General features: G+C 39.4%; 2 protein-coding genes across 3 annotated transcripts; one reads left to right on the top strand and one right to left on the bottom strand.

Moving 5' to 3' along the window:
- Nucleotides 1-7,360: 7,360 nt before the first annotated feature.
- Nucleotides 7,361-9,677, top strand: LOC120572946 (ladderlectin-like). The gene is made up of 6 exons (XM_039822480.1): nucleotides 7,361-7,442; nucleotides 7,528-7,563; nucleotides 7,775-7,890; nucleotides 8,053-8,187; nucleotides 8,995-9,106; nucleotides 9,447-9,677. Exons 1-6 carry the CDS (start codon nucleotides 7,382-7,384, stop codon nucleotides 9,512-9,514), a joined length of 528 nt encoding a protein of 175 aa, XP_039678414.1. The 5' UTR covers nucleotides 7,361-7,381; the 3' UTR covers nucleotides 9,515-9,677.
- A 9,006-nt stretch (nucleotides 9,678-18,683) lies between these two features.
- LOC120572920 (ladderlectin-like) lies at nucleotides 18,684-22,091 on the bottom strand. Of its 2 annotated transcripts, none has more exons than XM_039822441.1 (7): nucleotides 22,024-22,091; nucleotides 21,832-21,906; nucleotides 21,711-21,746; nucleotides 20,695-20,816; nucleotides 20,400-20,531; nucleotides 19,436-19,547; nucleotides 18,684-19,105 (listed from the first exon to the last, which is right to left on the bottom strand). In XM_039822441.1, the coding sequence occupies exons 2-7, from the start codon at nucleotides 21,890-21,892 to the stop codon at nucleotides 19,038-19,040; spliced, it is 531 nt and encodes a 176-aa protein (XP_039678375.1). In that variant the 5' UTR covers nucleotides 21,893-21,906; nucleotides 22,024-22,091; the 3' UTR covers nucleotides 18,684-19,037. The 2 variants fall into 2 exon arrangements, with proteins under 2 accessions (XP_039678375.1, XP_039678376.1); XM_039822442.1 differs by having other exon boundaries at nucleotides 22,028-22,046.
- Between the last annotated feature and the right edge of the window lie 1,668 nt (nucleotides 22,092-23,759).

The raw sequence follows: 23,759 nt of genomic DNA, 5'->3' as shown, positions 1-23,759 counted from the left end.
TAGTGGCAGCAAATTTATTTTGCAGCCAGGGGGGGGGGGGTGGCTAGGCACTCTCCGTTGGCTTGCGAGCTGGCAAAACCAAATTTTGGTCAGGCCAATCACATCGTATATAGAGTCGGTGGGCGGGTCTTATGGCTGCTGCTGCTGGGAACAGCAGTCTTCTGGAAGACTTGGAGTTCAGCTTTTCTTTGAGAAAAGAAGAAAGAACAGCACAGAAATCATTCTTAAAAAAGGAAGATGTGTTCGGAGGTTTTTATTTTAGATTTATTTATTAGACAGTAACAGAAATAAATGCATAACAAAATGCCAACACAGTGACATTGTACATTTATCAGAACTGTCGAGGATGACACAAGAAAGTTACAAACTTATTTCCATTGTGGTCCTCGTTGTAGTCTGACAAAGATGTCCAGGCAACACAGATGACTAACAGGTACCTTGTGTACACGGTTAAAACAAATATCAGCCCTAATATAAACACATACTCCACCCCATTACGATTTCTATCTTTTCTTAAAACAACATAATTTTCAATTTCAATTTCTATATCACTGATCGGCCCAGCCAGGTCTCTGAAAACACACAATCTCAGCTTTACAATTACACATCATTAATCTTATCTCATCTAATTTAGAAAAAGACTGCGAACATTGAGGTGCACAATGTGTAGACCTTTGGTGAGACTGAAGTCCAAGAACGGAGACTCTGTTTGTATCTTTTCCACCACGAGAGCCAGCATGAGTCTGTACAGACCCCTCCGCGCCCCGGCCAAAGCCCTCCGACCGCTGACCACTCGTCGGCACGCCCGTCCGGACGGCAAAGAAACTTCCCTCCCGCCAGGTCTCCACCGAGCCATCCACACCGCCTCCCACAGAAAGGTGCTCCCCGATCTCCACGCACTGCCGGTTAGTTGTTCAAACTTTTCTTCCGACTCCATCACCACACACCTGCGCCCAACACACCCTCATTCCGGTGTCCGCCACTTTCCATGCCCGCCGTCGTTAAATCTCCAATTCCCGAAGATTGATTTTCAGGCCAGGGCACGATGAATGTCTCCCGATAACAGAAGGCATAGAGACATTTGCCGAACCGGATACGCCAAAAGTTTAATCTATCAACTAGTTCCGCTACCTTCTTCGTTGCTCTGCCTGGTTGTAGCGCTATCCTATTACGTGCAGAGGGAATTTGAAAGACAACCGTTTATTCCGCCCCTTGGATTAAGCTCCGTCAATGGTAAGTTCCCAGACCCAACATCTTGATGTGGGTCTGCCTTGTCAGGCTAGTAATGCACCAATTCATGGTGGAAATGTCTTCATTCATGTAAAGGACAACACAAACAAAAATTCAAAATAAATGGAAAATAATGACAAATGTTGATCCAGGAGAATACATATTTGAAAACATTGAATGCCTGAGAGCCTTAAAGGTGCAATATGTAATATTGTATGTAATACTGGCAGCTAGCGGTTAAAGTAGTTACTGCACTAACAATTCAAAATACTGGAGAGTCGTTTCCCCCGCCCCCTCCTGCCCAGACTCGAAGTTCACGGAGGTTGCCAGGCTGAGACGGCAGCATTCACAACAATGTTGCTAGACGTAGCTTTTCTCACATAGCCAGACATTACTCCACAGCACAGCGGAGTAGCTAACGTTAGATGCTAGTCTCACATAGCCAGACATTACTTCACAGCACAGCGGAGTAGCTAACGTTAGATGCTAGTCTCACATAGCCAGACATTACTTCACAGCACAGCAGAGTAGCTAACGTTAGATGCTGGCTATATTGACAGTCATGAAAGCCCGCGAGCACACGGAGCTCTGTAAGCAACTGACAGACACTTTTCGGCTTAAAATTACAGTATGAACTGCTAAAAGAAAAGAGCCTCACCGTTCTCTCCACCCGCCAGTCAGGCACACTTCCTCGCTTAGAATTACAATAGGAACCAAAAATACCACCACCATGCCGACTGAACAGCCCGGCTCTCATGGCAGTTCGTGTAAATAGTGACGTTATTTTAATCTATTGATAACGCGTTCACAAAAAAACGAGAAAAATATCTCCGCGGACACGTATCAATAGATTAAGAATAACGTTGATATTTACACGAACTGCCGCGGAGACCGGGTTGGAACTACACGTTGTAAACAGCCATGGCCCGCTTGCCTGGTCCTCCGGTAACGTTAGCAGGGTTAGCATGGCGGCGTTAGCCAGGACCAGTCGGGATCACTTTACTGGCTATGTCTCAATTGTTTTGTGCGTAACCAACTCGGGTACTCTAGCTATATAATTCAATGTGAGTACACAAATGTTGAAATGACCTAAAATGCCCGTCCCTAGTGGCTGTGATAAATTAGCCTGAAGCTATGCTTACCTGTTCAGGAGGAAATAAGCCAATTCTGCGTCCTTTTGGGATCTAAGCTGTCTCCATCTTTCAAATACATCTCCAATATTTACCAGGGGGTTGTTACGTCTCTGGTCACGCAACTGTTTTTTTAGGTCGGGTAGAATCTATCTCCATTTATCCTGTTCGTTTGTGTGCTGCTTTCATGGCTGTACTACCGTTACAGCTGTAGCGTGCTGGGTTTACGTTTTTACAGGTATATCTGGCAACCCGGCCTGGCTGTCAAACTGGGCCGTTGATAACAACACACAGATCAAAACATAAACAGAAATTCCGTCACGGAATGTAAATTTCAAAAAGAAAAAATACTGACATTAGCATTGTTGTCAGAAAAGATAGTATTTCAGCTTAACATGTTTCCTTAATATCTGATGAGGCATTGGTGTCATTTTTGGATTTATTACAGTACAAATATTACATATTGGACCTTTAATATTATCCTGCTGAATCAACAAACATGTGTCAAACTACTTTACCTGAGGCATTGTTGGGTCTATGAGTCACGTGCTGGATACATAAGTACCTTTAATAAACCGCTGCACTGATACAATCTATCTAATTTGTTTGTGTTTGGGTTCTATCCCTGTTAGCCCGCACACACCAGCCATTATATAAAGTTGTTAATTAGTGAATTAGTTTAAGATAGTTGATAACATTAAAACAACAACAATTAAACACTTGAGAAATGTGTCTCAGTGCTAATATTGTTTGCATGGTAACCAGAGGACCATTATTCCATGGAGTCCTTGTCTTTTGGAAAACGTCACATCCCACCAATCTGGTCTCCAAGTCCTTGCATCAACTATGAGCTTATCAGACGTCAGTATTCACCACCTGTGAAATGAGGAGCCAAGGACTGATTCCTAAATACAGCAGGAAACCAGCCCAATCAGCTACACATAATCTTCCCCCAAAGACCTCAGATTGTTGCCCTGTTCTGATATATACTAAAACATACAGAGAGGAAAAACTAGCTCGCCACAGATGTGTTTGGGTTTCTTGTTGCTCCTCTGTCTGATCGTCAGGTGGCCTACCTTTTGACGTTTAACCCACCACTGATGTCCTGTTGACATGCCAGGCTCATTTTCATAGGATTAATTATAAGAACAAACACAGCAAGAAAGACTGACTCTTGTTTCAAAGTGTGTGTGTGTGTGTGTTAGGAAACTCACTTCAGCTGAGTTGGGGTTTTGTTTTATCACCCATTGACTGTTGTGAAAAAAATCTAACCATTTTAGTCACTTTACATGTGTATGCCACAACAATATTGTCAATCTGATTACATACAGCATACAAGAAATTAGTCTACATACAGTATTGTCTTCTTGTTAAGGTTCCAACATATAACACAGACACAGAAAGTCAGAGGATTTGTCAAAGTAAGCAACATCTTTTAGTGAGAGCTGGAGTTTGTTTAAAGGACAGGTTCAGATCAACATGCAAGTACCAAACTCCAAACTGGAGGTCTGATCTGATCATTAAATAAGGCTCACCTTAAATGCATGAATTAAATGCTGTATTTCAACTATGTTGGCCTATTAGCTTTTTACAGCAGTTGTCAGATATAGACGACCATGGTACCAAACCTGGCATCCTCACTGTAACAACAACAAGAGCTCAGGAATATGTTGTTTCATGTGACATATGCACATCAACGGTTCACTGTGAAAACATTGAATTTGGACAATCTGTATGCTTTGCTCTTATCTTTATTAAACAAAGCATACAGATAGCTAAAACAAACTCTTCGATGCACAATACTGTTATATATTTCCCCGCATGACTTGCAGATATATTCATGAATATTTATTAACCAACTGCCTCGGTGTCTCGTTGCTCAAAAACATTTTGAGGAAGTAGAAGCTTCTGAAACAACTTCAAAAGAGAAGTTGAGGTTTCATCTAAGGCATTGTTACTGTCTTAAAAGGTTACTCTTGATGCAAAGTCATGATTAAAGAAAAAAACACATAAAGACACATAACTTTGGACATGCATACACACAATGAGACTCAACACTACTCATGACAAACACTGAGACGAAACAACACAAACTTAATAAAGCAATACACATCCTCTAAATAAAAATATATAGCAGGGATGGATAACTCTCTCCATAGATTTCACATTTTTAGGAGCAAAACCAGGACTATGTTTCACTACTCCCTTTCTTGTGTAAATAAATACAATCTTTACAACATTTTATTAAATCTTGTTTTACAACTTTACTTTTATAATCCTGGTTATGAATTCCATGCCACCACTGATTCCTAAGGTTAAAGGTTAAGCTCTCATATTCACATTATACATGCTTCCCCTTGGCTTCATTTTTTGGGAATAGAAAAAAATGTATCACTGTAATGCAGATGATCTGAGGCAACAATGTGATCTCATGGGAAGGCGTATGAATAGCATGCCACTATTAATGACATTTCACAAACCATGTACACCCCATTGTCGTTCACCTAGTTTAGCTGACCTGTGAGGTTGACAGTTTAGACACCAAAACGACTAGTTAAGATCAGAAAAAATATTGTGTTTTGGGTTAAAACAATCCCGGGACATGAACACCTGTTTCCTGGGTTTCAGTGAGTGATTAAATATGTTGAGGAACTCATCTGATTATTTCGAGACCACATGAATGCAGCACAAATGTCCTACCTCACATTTTTTATGAAAGTGAAAAATAATTAGTGTATCCGCCACGTGATTCTATACCACGGAATTTAATGGGTTATTCTTTGGACCATGCTACACCCTTCTGGAGTTTCATGAAAATCGGGCCTGTAGTTTTTCTGTAATCCTGCTAACAAACAAACAGACAGACAAACCAAGCAGAAAACCAAACCTCCTTGGTGAAGGTATTATAAAAAACTAAACTGAAGTCATCATATTTACAATTCATTTTAAAAATCTTAGAATTTTAACAGACAAGCCAGTTGTGTTGTGAAGGGCAGAGTTTTTGCCAAATTAAAGGACCTGGAAACCATTACCCATGCTTTAATCACCTCTTGGCTTGGTTATTGTAATTCGCTCTATATTAATGTTCTATACCTTCGACTGTAATTTTATCATGTTATTTGTTTTTTAGTCATGCCTTCTCTTTATTTTCTTCTAACATTTTGTATTATTACCGCTTATGCACATTCTATTTCTTTCATTTTGTATAAGTGTAATGAGGCAGATCCTAACCCATCTAACTATAATGGAAAGCACTTTGGGTCAGCTGCTGTCGTTTTTAAATGTGCTATATAAATGAAACTGACCTGACTTTAAAGTATCTGTGGAGATTCAGTCATCATATTTGTATAAAACAAAGTAATGTATCCTGTTCCTTGAACTTACAGAAGTTCAACAGAAGTTGAAGAATTGTTGCATCAGAGCTATTCTGTCTGTCCTGCACAAATTCCGCTGTGTCACTGAAATTGGTTTTGCATATTGCAAAATCATCTTTTAAGGCCTTCTTTTCCTTAAATAATAAACTGAACTTTAACCTTTAACCCTATCTCTTAGAAATCTTGTTTGTGTACTTGTTTTCCAAATTATGTGACCACTTTCTAAAATGTCTGTCAAGATTTACATACCTGCACGGCTAATGTTATGTTTACAATGACAAATGTATCTGCTGATCTAAATTAGTCTAATATAAATGAAAGTTCAAGGAAACAGTGAGAGCTCATCGCACTGCATATTACACTGCAAAGAGACACAAAACACAAGCAAATTACCACTCGTACACACGTATCCTGGGTGAAAGTCTTGTGTTTTTCCCGTAACTTCTTCTGGGACACAAATACCACTCCCTTGCTTGAATGCACTGTGTTTGGGGACCGACCAATCCACTCCGACCTCCTCCTTAAGTGGATCTTGGCGCAGCTGCAGCCACAATCCAAGTGCCACCACAATCCAAGGAAATCTCTGAGGGGAGAAAGCACAAGAATCCTGAGCAAGAAGCTAAATTAGTAACATGCCTTAGTGGGACATGAATGCACGCAGATTGAGAGAGAGAGAGTAGCTCAGTGTCATAAAAAGTCTCCCAGCAGTGTATATGGAGATATTCCAAAGTAAAAGTTCCCCTCAGTTATATCTAGGACTTTTGGATGCATTTAAATTAACATAATTATCAGTACAGACTGCTGCACTGCAGTTGTAGCATGGCTGATTTGACCAGGGAAATGCAAGTGATGACTGGTTTGACAGCAAACTATTCCTAATCTCTAATAAGCGTAAATAATAAGGGTAATCAATCTTTTTTCTTCTCATAATAACTTAATTATCTTGTGATGACAAAGCAAATTTTCTCAAGAAAATGGTCTCAGCTTCCATACAATGACGATCACAGGACGAACACATTCCATTCAATTCAATTTTATTTATAGTGTCAAATCACAACAGGAGTCATCTCAGGACATTTTACAAATAGAGTAGGTGCAGACCACACTCTATAATTTACAAAGACCCAACAATTTCCCATGAGCAAGCATTTGCTGTGATAGTGGCGAGGAAAAAATCCTTTTTACAGGCAGAAACCTCGGACTCAGGCTCGTGGTGGACAGCCGTCTGCTGCTGCCGGTTGGGACAGAGAGACACTGATACAGATATACAGATATGGAGATAAATGATTCATCATAAATATTGTAGTTGGTATAATGAACAGTGGCAATTATAGTACCAATGAAGATAATAGATCTATGACTAGAACTGATAGTAGAAGCAGTCTGTTCTCAGTTCCCTGTTTTTTTAGAGATGATGAGATAAGTAGCTGTATTTAAGTGCTGGTCATCCTCTTGTTCAGCACCTCTTCACAGGACGGCTGAAAGAAGAGAAGAAGAGCATATTCTGCAGCAGGTTTTGTTCCACTTTCTTTTCTTATCATCTTCTGACTTTCCTTTACTGGACTGACAGTCTATAGGCATCGTCTGTTCCCTACACAAGTATCAGTAACATGTCTTTGTCTCTGTGTTAAAGCTATCACCTTGACCATGAAGACACTGACTGTGTTTGCACTGGTTTGTGCCATGACGGCTCTGACTGGAGCTGATGGTGAGTATTAAGTGTTACCAATGTATTTATTGCCAATAAACCGTAACAATCCAAGTCAGTAACTGCGGTGTCAAACTTCTTCCAGCTGTTCCAGAGGAAAAGACAGATAAAGACCAAACAGGTGAGTGGATTATAGATGTTCTCTTCGATGGTTTGTACGTTGTCGTGATGCTCTGCTGCGATGACTTCACCTACGCTTTGTGTTTATTGTGCATTTATAACATCATACTGTCAAAATAAATTGATTTCATATTGTAATATAAAAGTTCCACAAAAAGAGACTTTAACTGGAACCTCCACATTACCCGCTGAACTTTTTTTCCTACAAATAGCTGATGTTAATCTGGTCAAGAGGTGGGTCAGAAGAGGATGCTTCGGGGGTTGGTCTACGTTCAATGGCCGTTGTTTCCTCTACGTTCCAAGACTCATGACCTGGGCTAAAGCTGAGGTAATGTTGGCGACCTTAACCTGTACAACAAGTTCATTTTGTTTGCATACACATGGACGTTTGGTTTCTTGGCATCTTTTGTTGACTTGGTGTCGTCCTTCTTACTTCCTTTAACAACTCCTATCTTTGTTGGTCTGTCTGTCTTTGTCTCCCGTACTGTAGAAAAACTGTGTGTCCATGGGAGGAAACCTTGCGTCCGTTCGCAACATCATGGAGTACCACGAGCTTCAGAGGCTGATTGTGATCGCCAGTCATGCGTACAAAGTAACCTGGATTGGAGGCAGTGATGCACAAGAGGTAATGTTGGCATCATTTCACAAGTTGCAAATATTGCAAACCAAATTGACATACTATTTATTATATATTATACTAAACTGACACTTATACTTTATATTATATACTCCATTGCTGTACTACACTACATATATATACAAACTCTATATACGGTATACATGCTATATTACTCCATTTCACTGTATATTATATTTGAAAAATAGTGGGTTGGGATTGCCTCTGCACAGCTCTCACAGCTTTTTCCCCAAACTTGTCAAATACTGACACTTTGTCAAACAAGGCAAGGCAGCTTTATTTATAGAGCACATTTCAGCAACAAGGCCATTTAAAGTAATTTTCATAAAACATTAAAGAGCATTTGAAAACAGTCAAAAACATTTGTTAAAGAGAATATAAAAACAGGTAAAATAGCATAAGACAGGAATGAAATACATGAATAAAAGTTGCACTGCTGTGTAAGAAATGAACAATTACTTTTATTTTATTTTTTAAAAGACAGCATCATCCATGATTGAAATGAAGTGAGAGTTGCAGCGAACCTGCAGTTTTCTGGGAGTTTGTTCCAGATAGGTGGAGCATAAAAAAATGACCTTTGTCACAACTCTCGGCGTGTAAAACCAACGCTGTCGCTCACATGCACACGCATATAATTATATATATAACATCATATATATCATAAAAAAAACTATTTTTATGTATCTGTCCTTATTTCTGTCCTTGTGCTACTGCATTTTCCCTCTGGGGATCAATGAAGGTTTATTTAAAATATTTTAATTTCATAGCTTGAAAGAATTACTTTCTTTTTTCCAGGAAAAACAATGGTTGTGGAGCGATGGCACACCTTTCCGCTACTCCAACTGGTGTCGTGGACAGCCTAATAACCTCGGGGGCAGGCAGAATTGTTTGCAAATAAATCATGGAGGTAAAACGACATATTGATTATCGTACAGTAGTAGTGATACTGATGAATTTCAAGGTCAATTTCATAGTTCAGACAGCTCTTATAACATATTGTATCTTGAGAAAAAAAGTCGTTCTGAGTCAGATATCTTTTGGTTTTATCAAATCAGTAGGTAGGTTAACCGTACACAGTGTTACAGCATTTACGTTTTTCGCAATGATCTGCAACTTATCATTGATCATAGTGTTACCTAACTGTACCCATCTAGAATAATTAGTCACGTTTAACAGTTTGAGTTTTTGTTTATGTGTAGCATTCGCTGACTCACATTCGCTGACTCACCTTTTTTCTGTACATGCAGCTCAGAAATGCTGGGACGACCGTCAGTGCAACTATGCAAGACCGTCTGTCTGCGCCAAGAAACCCTGAAGATGCCTGGTCTGACACCATAACGTACCCGTAAAAAGCCCAAACACTGGGGAGTGTGTTTGTGTTTCTGCCTTTAAATACATCTGTCTTTACTCCGTCAGTCTCACATCTGAGCTGAAGGGTCTCATTTAAGTTTCATATCTTTATTTCTGTTCTATCGCTGTAACGAGGAGGAGGGAAGGAAGCGACAGGTGACAATAAGGAGCTGGACTGTCTCTTATGGCGTTATATATGTGTCACATTCCTGAGCGAGTATTTGTATGTTTTGAGCGCAGAAAACTATATTTTGCAAGCACATTACATTGCATTTTGAACAGAAATTAACACTCTCAAAAAAATATTTTGTTTGAGTAAACAAAAACCTATTTTGTGCACAATAAATGTATTTGCATGTCTTTCTCTGCTCGCAGGTAAAAGCTGCTGCGCTCCGGTCCTGTCTCCCTCGCTCTCAACCTCTTCTCTCTGCGCGCTCAACTCTAGACACGCTCGCTCAGATTTTCACAGCGTTACAAGTGTGCCACAAAACCAACCAATCACAGTATCAAAAGGTCAATTCTGATTGGCTGTTCACCTCCAATTAGATCGCAAGTAGCAGGAAAGACATATCTACAGGGAAACTGTTTTTGACACAACACCTGCAGTGATTCCCCAGCAAGGGGTATCTCTGCTGTAGCTAGTGGGTACTTGGAAAGATTGTGGAGCAGCTTAACTAATCAAAATAATTTAATTATGATTGATTTAAAACAATATATCAGCTGAAACAGCTCAACACATATGTTTAAACATATAGCGAAGTAATCAATGGTAGAAATAAAAAGCTAAAAGTGGCCTACTGACTTAGCTAACAGTTTAAATGATTAGTTAAAAGTAATGGATGACTTTTAAAACATTAACCACACTTCAAGTAAAAGGCCTAGCTAGTATAATTTCTGACCAAACCAACCTAAATGTCTATAGTTCAATTGCATGAAAATGTAAGAATATTCACTTTAATAGGATAGTGTGAACACATTGGGAATTGACGGGGTGGGTATGTGAGTTAATATGACAGGGATGTGGGGGAACCTCAGACCAGAAGGGTTGGAAAGCACTGATCCACAGTATTTTATATTATTGACCACCGGTATATTACAGACATGCCTTAATAGTTGTGTTAATCACAACACCGTTTTTTGAATTACATATCTCCGTGTGTGACTAACATCATCCTTCACAAGAAATCTAACATTAGCTAGCCCAGCATGGATACAGTTTATGCATCCAACATATTCATCTGAACAAACCTAAAATGTCACAATACAGCCACGTAAAAGAAGTTTGTAATACTGGTTACATCGATGTGGTGTTTTATTAACCTTAATTCTTTAAGGTTGGTTCAATTGACTTGCAAAGTAGCTGTCCGTTGCTAACGTTAGCTAGCTAGCTTATTTATGTCAAAAAGCAGTAGCTAACGAACGTTACTGCCAAGATATGATTTCATTTTAAGACAGATGACAACACTTGACGAGTCTTATAACACCTCTCTGGTCTCTCGTAAAATCATATCTTGGCAGTAGTTAGCTAACGTTTCTGCTTTTTGAGATAAATTAGCATTAGCAACGGATAGCTCATTCGCAAGCTAATATAGCAACATAATTCAGGTTAATAAAATACAGTAATGTAACCAAAGTATTAAAAACTACTTACATGTGGCTATAGTGTGACAGGCCTACTGCTGTTCAGACCTAACTTAGCTAGTTACAGTGCTGCAAGGCCTGTTCAGATGACATGTCGGCTGCTGTGTGTGAGCTAGCTAGATTGCTTGTGAAGGATGAGTCAAACATAAGGAGATATGAGTCAAACAATATAACGGCATTATAGTACACACAAATATTAAGACATTTCTGTGATATAGCTATGTCAATAATACAAAATACTGACCGAAATGTGTTTTAATCCTGTAACATTAGTCGAACAGCTCCACTGTAGACGGTATTTGCCGTACCAACTAGTGTTGACTGAAAAAGACGGTTCCTCCTAGATTTTTGTTTCCTGATATTGCAATCTAATTGGAGACGAACAGCCAATCAGAATTGACCTTTTGATTCTGCGATTGGTTGGTTTTGTGGCACACTTGTAACGCTGTGAAAATCTGAGCGAGCGTGTCTAGGGTTGAGCGCGCAGAGAGAAGAGGTTGAGAGCAAGTGAGACGTGACCGGAGCGCAGCAGCTTACATTTATTGTGCCCGAAATAGGTTTTTGTTTACTCAAACTAAATAATTTTTTGCGAGTGTAAATTTCTGTTCAAAATGCAATGTAATGTGCTTGCAAAATATAGTTTTCTGCGCTCAAAACAATACAATACAATTACTCGCTCAGGAATGTGACACATATATAACGCCATAGTCTCTGAGGCTTTTTGCCTTTAATAAGAGCAGACTGAATGTGTTATGAAAAGATTGCTTTTAGCACAACCTGACATGTATTCTTTTAGAGTGAACTCTTCTTTCTTGTCTTATGCAAAATTAAAAGCCTGAAGCATTAAAACAAACTGGTCTGTGTTTTATCTCTTGTTTAGATAGAAATGTCTCTAAAAAATGCTTTAATTCATTATGTTTACATTAACAATGGATCACATGACTACTTGTGTATGAAAGAGGTTGCTCATAGTGAAGATCCCACAGGAAAATATTATCAAACTCTGCAGTTCCCCTCAGCTCTATGGAGGACTTTGACTATAGCTTTACTGTTTTGATCACAGTTCTGCAATACTATGAACTTAACATTAATAATAATATAATTTTTTTATAAACTTTTAAGACCCCAAACACTACTGACAATGCTAAATATTTTTTCATCAGCAAATTTCTGTGGTGTGAAATTCTTCTTTTGACTATTGACTAACATTGTTGTGAATGTAACTTGCCCACAAATAGAGTGGAACATATTAACACTTTTAATAGTCATTTAGGGGCATTGGGTATGTTAGGATGAGGGTAGGATTAGGGTTAGATGTTATCATGAATACGCACCTTCTCCGGAACAGGTGGCCTTCATCAAGTTGAATCGAGCACTTTAAGACAAAAATGTTCCTAGCAAGCTAACGTTAGCCAACTAACATCTGGCTTGCTGGCTTGCTTATAGACAGTGAGGCGAAAAGCGGGCTGGGTCTAACGTTAGCAGTCTGCTGACCCACTGTTGCTGGGTCTAACGTTAGCAGTCTGCTGACCCACTGTTGCTGGGTCTAACGTTAGCAGCCCGCTGACCCACTGCCGCCAGGGACGGACTGGGGCTAAAAAACAGCCCTGTACTTTCTCCCAAATAGGCCCATCATCCGGCCATTCGCCCCTAGCCGGGCGCCACAGACACTAGCCAGGATGTCACACACTATACCACAGTACTGTAGCCTATCAGACAAGGTATAGGCTGCGTGAAATATTGTGATGTAGAGCATTCTGGGACATCCTGGCACTTCCCTGCGCTCTCCCTGTCATCTTTTGTGCTGCAACTATCTTCAACCTGAATAAACAAATGATTTTAAAGACAGGTTATTAGCTATTATTGATATAATATGTGTTGCTTTGTGTTAAAGAATTAGCATTGACTAACCTATTTAATATTTTGTCAATGTCATATTACACTTTTGATTGATTTTAAAGCTGTGAAATGATGAAAATGACTAGGCCCTATCAATTTTGTCTGTGAAGCTTTCAAAACCAACCACCAGGTCTTAGCCAGTTCTACAATAGTAAACACAAATATGAAAGACAAGGAAAAACTGCACTCTGGTGGAAGACAGACAGAAAGTGCAAGCTAGGATTTTTGGTTAAACTTTTGGTTACATTTAGTGAATTATTTAGCCCTCTTCTCTGTTTGTTAGCACGTTTCTGGTACCAATGCATGCCTGATGTTTTCCTGTTTAATTCAATACCAGAATATTCATCCTAGCAGCAAAAGTGAGCTCACTACAACCTCTCATATACAACGAAGTGAAATAGCGGTCAACCCGCGATTCATTTCTAACGCGTTTAATGTTTAAAATTAAACACGTTAAGTTTGACAGCACTAAATGGCATGATAATTTTCATGATGCACACCCATGTTGATAGCTGACTATGCAATTTGCTAAGATAGGGATAAAGGCAGCCTATTATAATATGCCCTGCTCCTGGCACTCAGTACCTCTTGCTGATGTGAAATTAACTCTGCTGTCCATCCCTCATCATGACCAGGCTGTGGATTGGTGATAGCCTACATCCATGGTGATAGCCAGACTAGTAGGCCTACTCTTCTTCCTCAGTTTCTTTTACATGTAGCATATACAGTAAGTGATTGTATTTGCGCCCCCTGCTGTTGGCTGTTAATATCGCTTTATTAGACTTTTTTTGTGCCGACGGCCGTTCTGGACTTTTCCCGAATGCACAGATTGTCAGTCTGTCCCTGACTGCCGCTGGGTCTAACTATCCCTTCTCACTCCCCGCAACTCCGGAGAACGTCTCCTCCAAGCGTGCATTGTCTCTATGACAACTAACAACAATCGCCATTTTGTTGTGTACCAATCAAATGACCATGGGAAACTGTTCAATGGCCTTTCGGTCCATTTTATTAATATGATTGGGACATACTACATTTTCTTCTGGCATACTAAATACCATGATAGTATAGGTATTGGAATTCTGGGATTGTATTTAGTAACTTGAAATAATGGTGAAGATCATAGCTTTAATGCAGAGAGAAAGACATGTTACTGATACTTGTGTAGGGAACAGACGATGCGTACTGACTACCAGTCCAGTAAAGGAAAGTCAGAAGATGATAAGAAAGTTTGTAACAAAAACCTGCTGCATAATATTCTTCTCTTCTATTCTCTCAGCCATCCTGTGGGTAAGGTGCTGAACAAGAGGAAGACCAGCACTTAAATACAGCTACTTATCTCATCTCTCCAAAAAAAGGGAACTGACAACAGATGACTGTTCTCATACACAGATGTCATAGTATTCTCAGATATCTGAATGACATTCTGCGTTGATCATCATTGTATGGAAGCTGAGACCGTTATCTTGTTAAAATTAGCGTATCTCAAGATAATTAACTCATTATGAGAAGAAAGCAAAAGCTTGTTTACCCTTATTTATTTTGTATTAGAGATAAGGAATTCTTTGCTGTCAAACCAGCCGTCACTCACATTTCCGTGGTCAAATCAGCCATGCTACAACTGTAATGTCGCCATCTATACTTACATTAATGTTAATTTAAATGCATTCAAACGTCCCAGATGAAGCTGAGGGGAACTTTTACTTTGGAATATCTCTAAATAAACTGCCGGGGGACTTGCTATGACACACTGAGCTCCTCTCTCTCTCAATCTGTGTTCATTAATGTCCCATTAATGTTACTAACTTAGCTTTTCCCCTATGGTCCTTGTGCTTTCTCGCCCCGCAGATTTCCTTGGATTGTGGTGGCACCTGGATTGTGGCTGCTGGTGCGTCAATATCAAAAAAATACAAAACTGACTCAGGAAAGGGGACTGGTTTTAACCCAAACCAAAATCTTTTTTTCTAATCTTAACTAGTCGTTTTGGATGGTCGCTGCATGACGCTAACCTTTTGTTGGCTAAACTCAAGGACTGCGACCGCTGAAACAACCATCACCTCACGGTGCTCTGTACCCGGCACTCTGTACCCGGCACTCTGTACCCGGCACTCTGTACCCGGCTCACAGTCACGTTTTGTCAGCTTAAGCTCAGTTTATGGTAGTCGCGATGTTCCCGGCACGAGGTGCGTGAGCCATATGTTGACGTCACCACGGCTGTCATTTTCAAGCCCGAAGGCTCTGCAAACTGTCGTGGCGCGGGGTCATGCACCTCTGAATTTTTTTATCCATGCGCCCATAGCGGCCACTGCACTTTCATTTCAACACATTCGGCTGGGAAGAGCAGCTTCGTCTGTATAAACATATGATTCTTCATGTGCACACCACAGAGCAGTGGTGTAGTCTACGTGATATGCAGGTTTACGCAGCATACCCACTAAGAAAGCTCCAGGATTTCCCTATACCCACTTAAAAATGCCCAAGGACACGTAACAACATACTTTGCATTGGTAAAGAAGGCCTTAAAGGATAATTTTGCAATATGTAAAACCAACTTTAATGACCCAGTGGAATTTGTGCAGCACAGATAGAATAACTCTGATGCAACACTTCCCCAACTTCTGTTTTATATTTAAGTGTCACATAGAACGAGAGTAGATACAGTAAACAACCGTTTAGTGTAAAGAACAGAATGCATTACTTAGTTTCATAGCAAATATCATTATGGTTGAATCTCCTGAGATACTTTAAAGAAGGGCCAAACAAGATTACTTCAGTTTAGTTTTCATAATACCTCTGCCAAGGTTATGTTCTGCTCAGGTTGTTTGTTAGCAGGATTACAGAAAAACTACTGGCCCAATTTTCATGAAACTCAAGAAGGGTGTAGCATGGGCCAAAGAGTAACTCATTAAATTCTGGTGGGGCGGATATACTAGTTATTTTTCACTTTCGTTAACATTGTGAGGTGGGGCATTTGTGCTCCATTCGTGTGGTGTCGGAATAATCATAAAAATCAGTTTCTCAACGTTATTTCAACACTCTTAACTAGTATTTTGGTACCTAAAAGTTAACTGACACAATCGTTGCATGACAACAAACTATTGTGGCTAAACTGTCACGGCTGCTGTCCTCTCACGGTGACCAGTTGTTGGCTAAACTTAACTTTCATGTGACGGCTAAACTATGTGAACGACAATGGGGCGTACGTACATGTAGCTCGTGAAATATCATTAATAGTGGCATGCTATTTGTCAATTTGTAAATTGTCAAACAGTGGTGGCATGGAATCCTTGACCAGGATTTTTGAAGTAAAATTGTAAAACAAGCTTTAAAAAAGTTTAAGACTGTATTTAGAAATGGAGTAGTGAAACATAGTCCTTTTGCTCCTTAAAATGTGAAATGTATGCAGAGAGTTATCCATCCCTGAAAGTTATTTTTTATTTAGAGGATGTGTATTGCTTTATTAGGTTTGGAATTATTAATTTGGAATTATCTTGTTGTTTCGTCTCAGTGTTTTTCATGAGTAGTGTTGAGTCTTTGGATGTCAAAAGTTATGTGTCATTTTTTTCTTTAATAATGACTTGGCATCAAGAGTAACCTTTTAAGACAGTAACAATGCCTTTTGATGAAACCTGAACTTCTCTGTTTAAGTTGTTTTCAGAAGCTTCTAGTTCTTCAAAATGTTTTTGAGAAACAAGATACCAATAATAGATAGATATTCATGAGTATATCTGCAAGTCATGCGGGGAAACATATAACACAACAGTATTGTGCATCGAATGGTTCCTTTTCATCCGTGTACATGCTTTGTTTAATAAAGACAAGAGAAAAGCAGTCAGATTGTCCTAATTCAATAGTTTTCACAGTGAACCGTTGATGTGCATATGTCACATGCAACAATATATTCCTGAGCTTGTGTTGCTGTTACAGTGAGGATGCCAGGTTTGGTACCGTGGTCGTCCACTTCTGGTAACTGCTGTAACAAGCTGATAGGCCAACATAGCTAGAATACAGCATTTAATTCATGCATTTAAGGTGTTGGTATTCATGGGCATGAATTTCATCTAACATCCTTACCAGATGCCCAAACCACTTCAACTGGCTCCTTTCGACGCAAAGGAGCAGCGGCTCCTATTCACTGTATCCACCAGAGTTAGACAAGTCGATACATACCCTTCTCATCTCTGTGCGTGATAGTAAAAGCATAGTGACCTTGTTATTTGTACACCCTGTGACTCTAAAGATTTACTCAGAGTTCCTAACGGATGACTGAGCTTCTCACACGATCTCTAAGGGTGACATTTCTAAACCATTAAGTGTAATTTATGCAACTCAGCTATGTATACTTTCTATAGACCTTTTTTTAAAGCAGACATTTTGGCTTGTCATAGTGAGAAAAGCAGAGTGTTATTGGTGACATTAAAAACCGTTTGCATTCCATTTACAGTAGGTGAGCTAGATCCGTAACATTTTCACCTGGGTTTTTCCTGCTAGGATGAGTCAAAATGTTGCCTGTGAAAAAAGGCCTATTGTGCTGAAACTTAAAAAAAATAAAATAAAAATGCCACAATTACAAAGCAAATGTGATGTTTCATTGGTTCTGTTCCCCAAAATCCATTTGGTTTTATGCAACTGTTCTCAAAATGGTCAATTGTTTATTTGTCTATGACATGAAGTGATGTATCTGTCAATCACCTGTCCCTGCCTGTGTGTCTTTATTTATTTATGTATTTATTAATCAACAAGCCACTCATAAAAGTGTAAAAAAAAACAGTTGGTTCAGCGAAATGTCTTTAATTTCTATGATTAATTAATTAATTAATTTCTATGATTAAAACTGACCACACTGTAGTCAGTTTTAATCATTCAACATTAATTTCAAATGCACAACATAATCTGCATGCTCTTTATAAAAAGCGTGCGTTGTAAATGTTTTACATTATGAAATTAGTAATTCTAATTGCAACAGCTGCACAGCAATTTCCTTCAGAATACTTGAAGATGTTATCCTGCGAGCCGGGGCAGCTTTCAACTCACCAAAAACACAGCAGAGGGCGCTCTGTGACAGGTCAGGAACAGCTCTATCACTGCATCATCAACTCCTTCCTGTCTATAGACCTTGTAAGTTCAAGTTCAAGGGTCAAGTTTTGTGATCCACGCTTAGGTCACTGATGTGAAAGCCCCCTTACTGCTTTATATTCCATTATATTTTGGATACATTTTGAATGTCATTTTTGTTTTCCTTCTCATAGGATAAATAAAGGTATTCCCACCAGAAATTGGTGCATAAAAGTGTAACAGAATGCAGGAAATGAAGTCTTTGATGCTCGAATCAACCCTGGGGTTAGTCTCACACATAAATAAAAACACAATGTTGCATTAAAGTTCAGAGTTCATTTTCTAACCTCAGTGTCTAAACTTTACTTGCTGCACTGTCGTAAAGGCCATATATGTTCCAACATTAGCAGCCTCAGGGGGACAAAAGGGCAGAGTAAAGAAATCGGTTTTATTTCAGCCGATAGAAAACCATTTAAATATGTCCGTTCAGCTCCATGGATCGAGACATTTCTATCTAAAAAGGAGATAAAACACAGACCAGCTTGTTTCAGTACTTGAGGCTTTTAATTTTGCATAAGACAAGAAAGAAGAGTTCACTCTAAAAGAATACATGTCAGGTTGTGCTAAAAGCAATTTTTTCATAACACATTCAGTTTGCTCTTATTAAAGGCAAAAGCCTCAGAGACAGTCCAGCTCCTTATTGTCACCTGTCGCTTCCTTCCTTAAGTAGCGTTACAGCGATAGAACAGAAATCAAGATATGAGATTTAAATGAGACCGTTCAGCTCAGATGTGAGACTGACAGAGTGAAGACAGATGTATTTAAAGGCAGAAACCCAAACCAGTGTTTGTGCTTTTTACGGGGTACTTCACGTCATTGGGTCAGCCCAGGAATCATCAGATTTTCTTGGCGCAGATAGACGGAGATTGGCGGTTACATTGCAGGTCATCCCAGCACTTGTAACCTGCAAGAACAAAAGAAAAAAAGTTATGTCAGCGAATGTTACACAAACCAAAACCTCAAACTGTTAACCGTGACCAATTGTTACAGATAACACTATGGCTACTGACAAGATACAAATCATTGTCAAAACGTAAATGATGTAATGCTGTTTATGGTTAACCCATCTACTGATTTGATGAAACCAAAAGATATCTGACTCAGAAAGAGGTTTTCGCTCGAGATACAGTACGTTATATCTGAGCTGTCTGACATTATTATTAGATCATTTCGTATTTTTTTCACTTCACCTTTTATCAGGCTCACTGCTACAAAAAGCACTGTGTTGTTTTACCTTCATGATTAATGTCCAAACAGTGCTGCTTGCCAAGGCTGTTGTTAGGCTCCCCACGACACCATTTCATGTAGTTGAAACGTGTACCGTCGCTCCAGAACCATTGATTCTCCTGGAATCAAGAATGGAAGTGAATATGACATGAAATTAAAGGGTTTAAACCAGGGGTGTCAAACTCATTTTAGTTCATGGGCCACATACCCCTAATTTGATCTCAAGTGGGCCGGACCAGTAAACCTCTCCAGAAAGATCAGAAACTTTATCTGCCACAGAGATTCTTGTCAGCTTGTTGTTGGCAAACACAAGTTGCTTCTGCTACGACAGCGTTCTAAGGCCATCGTCGTAATGTAAATGTAAGTAAAATAATGTTACGGACCCGGGAGAGAGGGGTAATATTCAGAGAAAAAAAAAAAATACTTTTACCTTGGGTCAAATCTGATACTATCCGGAATTTGGGTTTGGGATGGTTCCATACAATGCTCCTCACAAGTAAAATAAATGATCGTTTCACTACTTTCATTGAATTTGGGTGTTTCATTCAATTTTCATAGAATTTGAAAAATGTTTTATAATAGAACGCGAAAACAAAGTGACAAAAATGTCTGAAAAAGCTTCAAAAACATGGGGAAAAAACACAAATAAAGCGCAGAAAAACCAAAAGTTGCATGGTCGACGAGAAGTTAACACAAGTGTTAAAGAACTCTGATATTAGATTGAGATTGAGATTAAAGTAGTACATTTGGAATTGGAACTATTCATTCTCTGCAATCTTCACACTTTGCAAAGTCATCCAGTGGGCCTGATTGGACCCTTTGGCCGTATACTTGACACCCCTGGTTTAAGTTGTTTTACTCAAGTAACTTAAGATGAGATGAGGTAAAATATGCCTTCGTTGATCCCTGGAGAGGAAATTGATGTTACAGAAATGTAATATTTGCAACCTATGCAACGATGAATAAAATACCTCTTGGGCGTCAGTTCCTCCAATCCATGTTTCTTTGTACACACGATTGGTGCTCATGAGATTCTGAAGCTTAAGGTACTCCAGGATGTTGTGAATGGAAACAAGGTGTCCACCCATGGACATGCAGTTTTTCTACCGTACAGGAAACAAACAAGCAAGACAGACAGAGAGAGAGAGAGTTTTAAAGAAAGTAAGAAAGACAACACCAAGGCAGCAAAAGATGCCAAGTAACCGAATGCCCATGTGTATGCAAACTAAATGAAGTTGTTGTAGAGGTTAAAGTCGCCAACATTACCTCAGCTGCAGCCCAGGTCATTGGTCTTCGAACAAAGCGGAAACAGCGTCCACTGTACGGAGTCCAACCACTGGAACAACGTCTTGTCGAACAAAATGTCCTCTTGGCCAGATTAATATCAGCTATTTGTAGGAACAAATAGTTTGGTTGGGTTGAAATCTCTTTTATTTATAACTTTTATATTTAATCCATTTATTTTGATAGTATGAAGACGTTATATCATAATACAACAAAGCATAATATAACGCAATATAAATTAATATAAATTAACACAAAAAGGGCCCTCAGAGAGCACTGTTTTCCGCCAAAGCATGCCCCATCTCACAGTGTCATGGAAGTGTGAATTAGTCAGATTATTTCAACACCACATGATTGCAGCACAAATGCCCTATTTTACGATGTTAATGTAATTTAATGTAATTCAGATCCGCTTAAAAGTGTAATGGGTTCTTCCTTGGCTCATGCTACACCTTTCCACCAAGTTGCATAAAAATCGGGCTAGTAATCCTGCTGACAGACAGACAAACGGAGCCGAAAACCTAGCCTCCCTGGCGGTAATAATGACATAAGTTGATGTAGCACACTGTAGCACGATGCACGATAAAATAACATGACATAAAACAGTATGACGACATTTAAAATACATAACATAAAACGACGTTGACCGTAAAAATAAAATACATAACATAACTGTCGAGCAGAAATCTTGTATGTCCATATTTCGTCATTCATTTTTTTCATAAATCAATGCTTTTGGTCACCCTTTACGTCTGTCTGTGAGTATTCCTAACATATTTAAAATGTGACGATGCAATTTTATCTGACTTAGTCTGAAGTAAAATTTCAAATGAGCCTTTTATAAATTTTGAAAAACAGCGGTTTGAAAAATTCAGCAGCGATAAGTAGTTTTTTATCAGGAGAAACTGGTCATAGACGCAAAGTGTAGCTGAAGCCATCACAGCAGAGCATCACGACAATGTACAATCTATCGAAGAGAACATCTTAAATCCACTCACCTGTTTGGTCTTCATCGGCCTTTTCCTCTGGAACAGCTGGAAGAAGTTTGACAACGCAGTTATTGACTTGGATTGTTACAGTTTATTGGCAATAAATACATCCTTAATACCTAATACTCACCAGCAGCTCCAGTCAGAGCCATCATGGCACAAACCAGTGCAAACAGAGTCAGTGTCTTCATGGTGAAGGTGATAGCTTTAACACAGAGAGACAGACATGTTACTGATACTTGTGTAGGGAACAGACGATGCCTATAGACTGTCAGTCCAGTAAAGGAAAGTCAGAAGATGATAAGAAAGTTTGTCACAAAACCTGCCACAGTATTTCCTTCTCTTCCTTTCTCTCAGCTGTCCTGTGGGCGAGGTGCTGAACAAGAGGAAGACTTGCCCTTAAATACCACTTCTTATCTCATCATCTCTCAAAAGTGTGAACAGATGTGCGACTGTTCTCATACACAGAAACGTTTTTCTCAGAAACTTGAACAACATACTGCTGCATGTGGTCATCGTTGTACGAAGCTGAGACCGTTATCTGGAGAAAACAAGCTTTGTCGCCTTAAGATAACTAACTCATTATCACAAGAAAACAAACTGTTATTATTAATGGTTATTAGAGATTAGGAATGTCATGCAGCCAAACCAGCGATCAATTACACCTCCGTGTTTAAATCAGTCGATGCTACAACTGTAATATCGCTGTATACACATTTATGTCAATTAAATTCATTCAAGCGTCCCAGATCGAGCAGACGGGAACTATTGCTTCGGAATATCTTTACATTGATTCAATAAAAATGCATGGTTTTGTGTCTGTATGCAGTCAGAGATGTCCTCCACTCAGATGTATCAGTCAGAATTGATTCATTAAGTTGTTCATTAAGCAACCGGAATATATCAAACACTTAAGACATGTTCTTCACATTTTAGTGGTATTTCCTTTTTAATCTATAAGGGACACAAGTAACATGTTTTATACCTCCTGTTAACATAAGTTAAGTAATCCATAGGCCCTATGTGTATACAGGCTGTTCGCATGAACCATTCGTACATATAGGGGCAGGCTAACCCTAACCCTAACCCTTACGCTTACCCAAACCACAATCTTTTTCTTAAACTTAAGTAGTCATCTTGGTGCCTAAACTTAACTTTCGTCGCCGCATAACACTCACTTTTTGTTGCCTAAATTTTACCGTAGCAGTAACGGGCGGCGAGCGCAGACCTAGGCGATTGCCTAGGGCGTCAAAAGTGTTGGGGGTGCCGTGTCGCCCTTAGGTCTACTTCCCAAATAAAACGTGTTTATTAAACATGATCATCCTAGGGCGCCCCCTCAGTCACACGTTTACTTGTCAACCTTTCATTACGCAACGTTTCCAGTCTACGGGTCAGACTCAAACACACGGAGCTCTGAAGCAGACCTGTGCATCGCTTAGTGTCCACTCTCGCTGTAAAAACAGAGACAAGCAGCAGCACAGACATAATATATGTTTAATATAATATATAATTATAATGGACGCGCTCTGCTGTGGACATGCTGGTAGATGTGTCCATATTTCTGCGTAGTTTTGTGTTTCCACCTCCGATGTAGAGCAGCGTAGCCTACAGCCACTTCCCTAAACTGTCTCATTCAGAGACCAGAGACCCAAACGGGGCTCTGTGTCTTGCAGCAGGTCTGAGATCAGCAGAGCAATCACGTAATGCACAGCAGACTATGGTGCAGATGGAATTTTTTCTGAAATAGTGACTTTATTCTTGTAATAGCCTATTGTATTATCACTTTATTTTTCTCATCATATCACTACTCCTCCAAACCTCAGAGAACACAGATGAGATATGCTGTATTTTGAATGTGCACAAAGTTTTGAACATGAGGAGAAATCTTGCTCAAACACATCTGAAATATTACAGTCCAGGGGTTTATTAATTCATCAAAATTAATTCATGTATCATTCAGGTGAATCATTTTAATATGCACATTTAAGGAGGTTACTTCCTCAACAAAAGAAGCAAAAGTGGGAAGAGTAAATGATGCCTAGGCTACATGTGTGCTGA

Source organism: Perca fluviatilis, chromosome 14 (genome assembly GCF_010015445.1).
Source record: "Perca fluviatilis chromosome 14, GENO_Pfluv_1.0, whole genome shotgun sequence".
NCBI lineage: Eukaryota > Metazoa > Chordata > Actinopteri > Perciformes > Percidae > Perca > Perca fluviatilis.
This window is presented reverse-complemented; position numbering and strand designations above follow the sequence as displayed.

Bases quoted from the DNA above. Each gene is read 5' to 3' on its own strand.
- LOC120572946 (XM_039822480.1), top strand. From the start codon at position 7,382: ATGAAGACACTGACTGTGTTTGCACTGGTTTGTGCCATGACGGCTCTG. The intron at 7,564-7,774 runs GTGAGTGGATTA...TCCTACAAATAG, and splicing joins GACAGATAAAGACCAAACAG to CTGATGTTAATCTGGTCAAG. The intron at 7,891-8,052 runs GTAATGTTGGCG...CCCGTACTGTAG, and splicing joins TGACCTGGGCTAAAGCTGAG to AAAAACTGTGTGTCCATGGG.
- LOC120572920 (XM_039822441.1), bottom strand. From the start codon at position 21,892: ATGAAGACACTGACTCTGTTTGCACTGGTTTGTGCCATGATGGCTCTG. The intron at 20,532-20,694 runs GTAATGTTGGCG...CCTGTACGGTAG, and splicing joins TGACCTGGGCTGCAGCTGAG to AAAAACTGCATGTCCATGGG. The intron at 19,548-20,399 runs GTATTTTATTCA...TCTTGATTCCAG, and splicing joins GAGGAACTGACGCCCAAGAG to GAGAATCAATGGTTCTGGAG.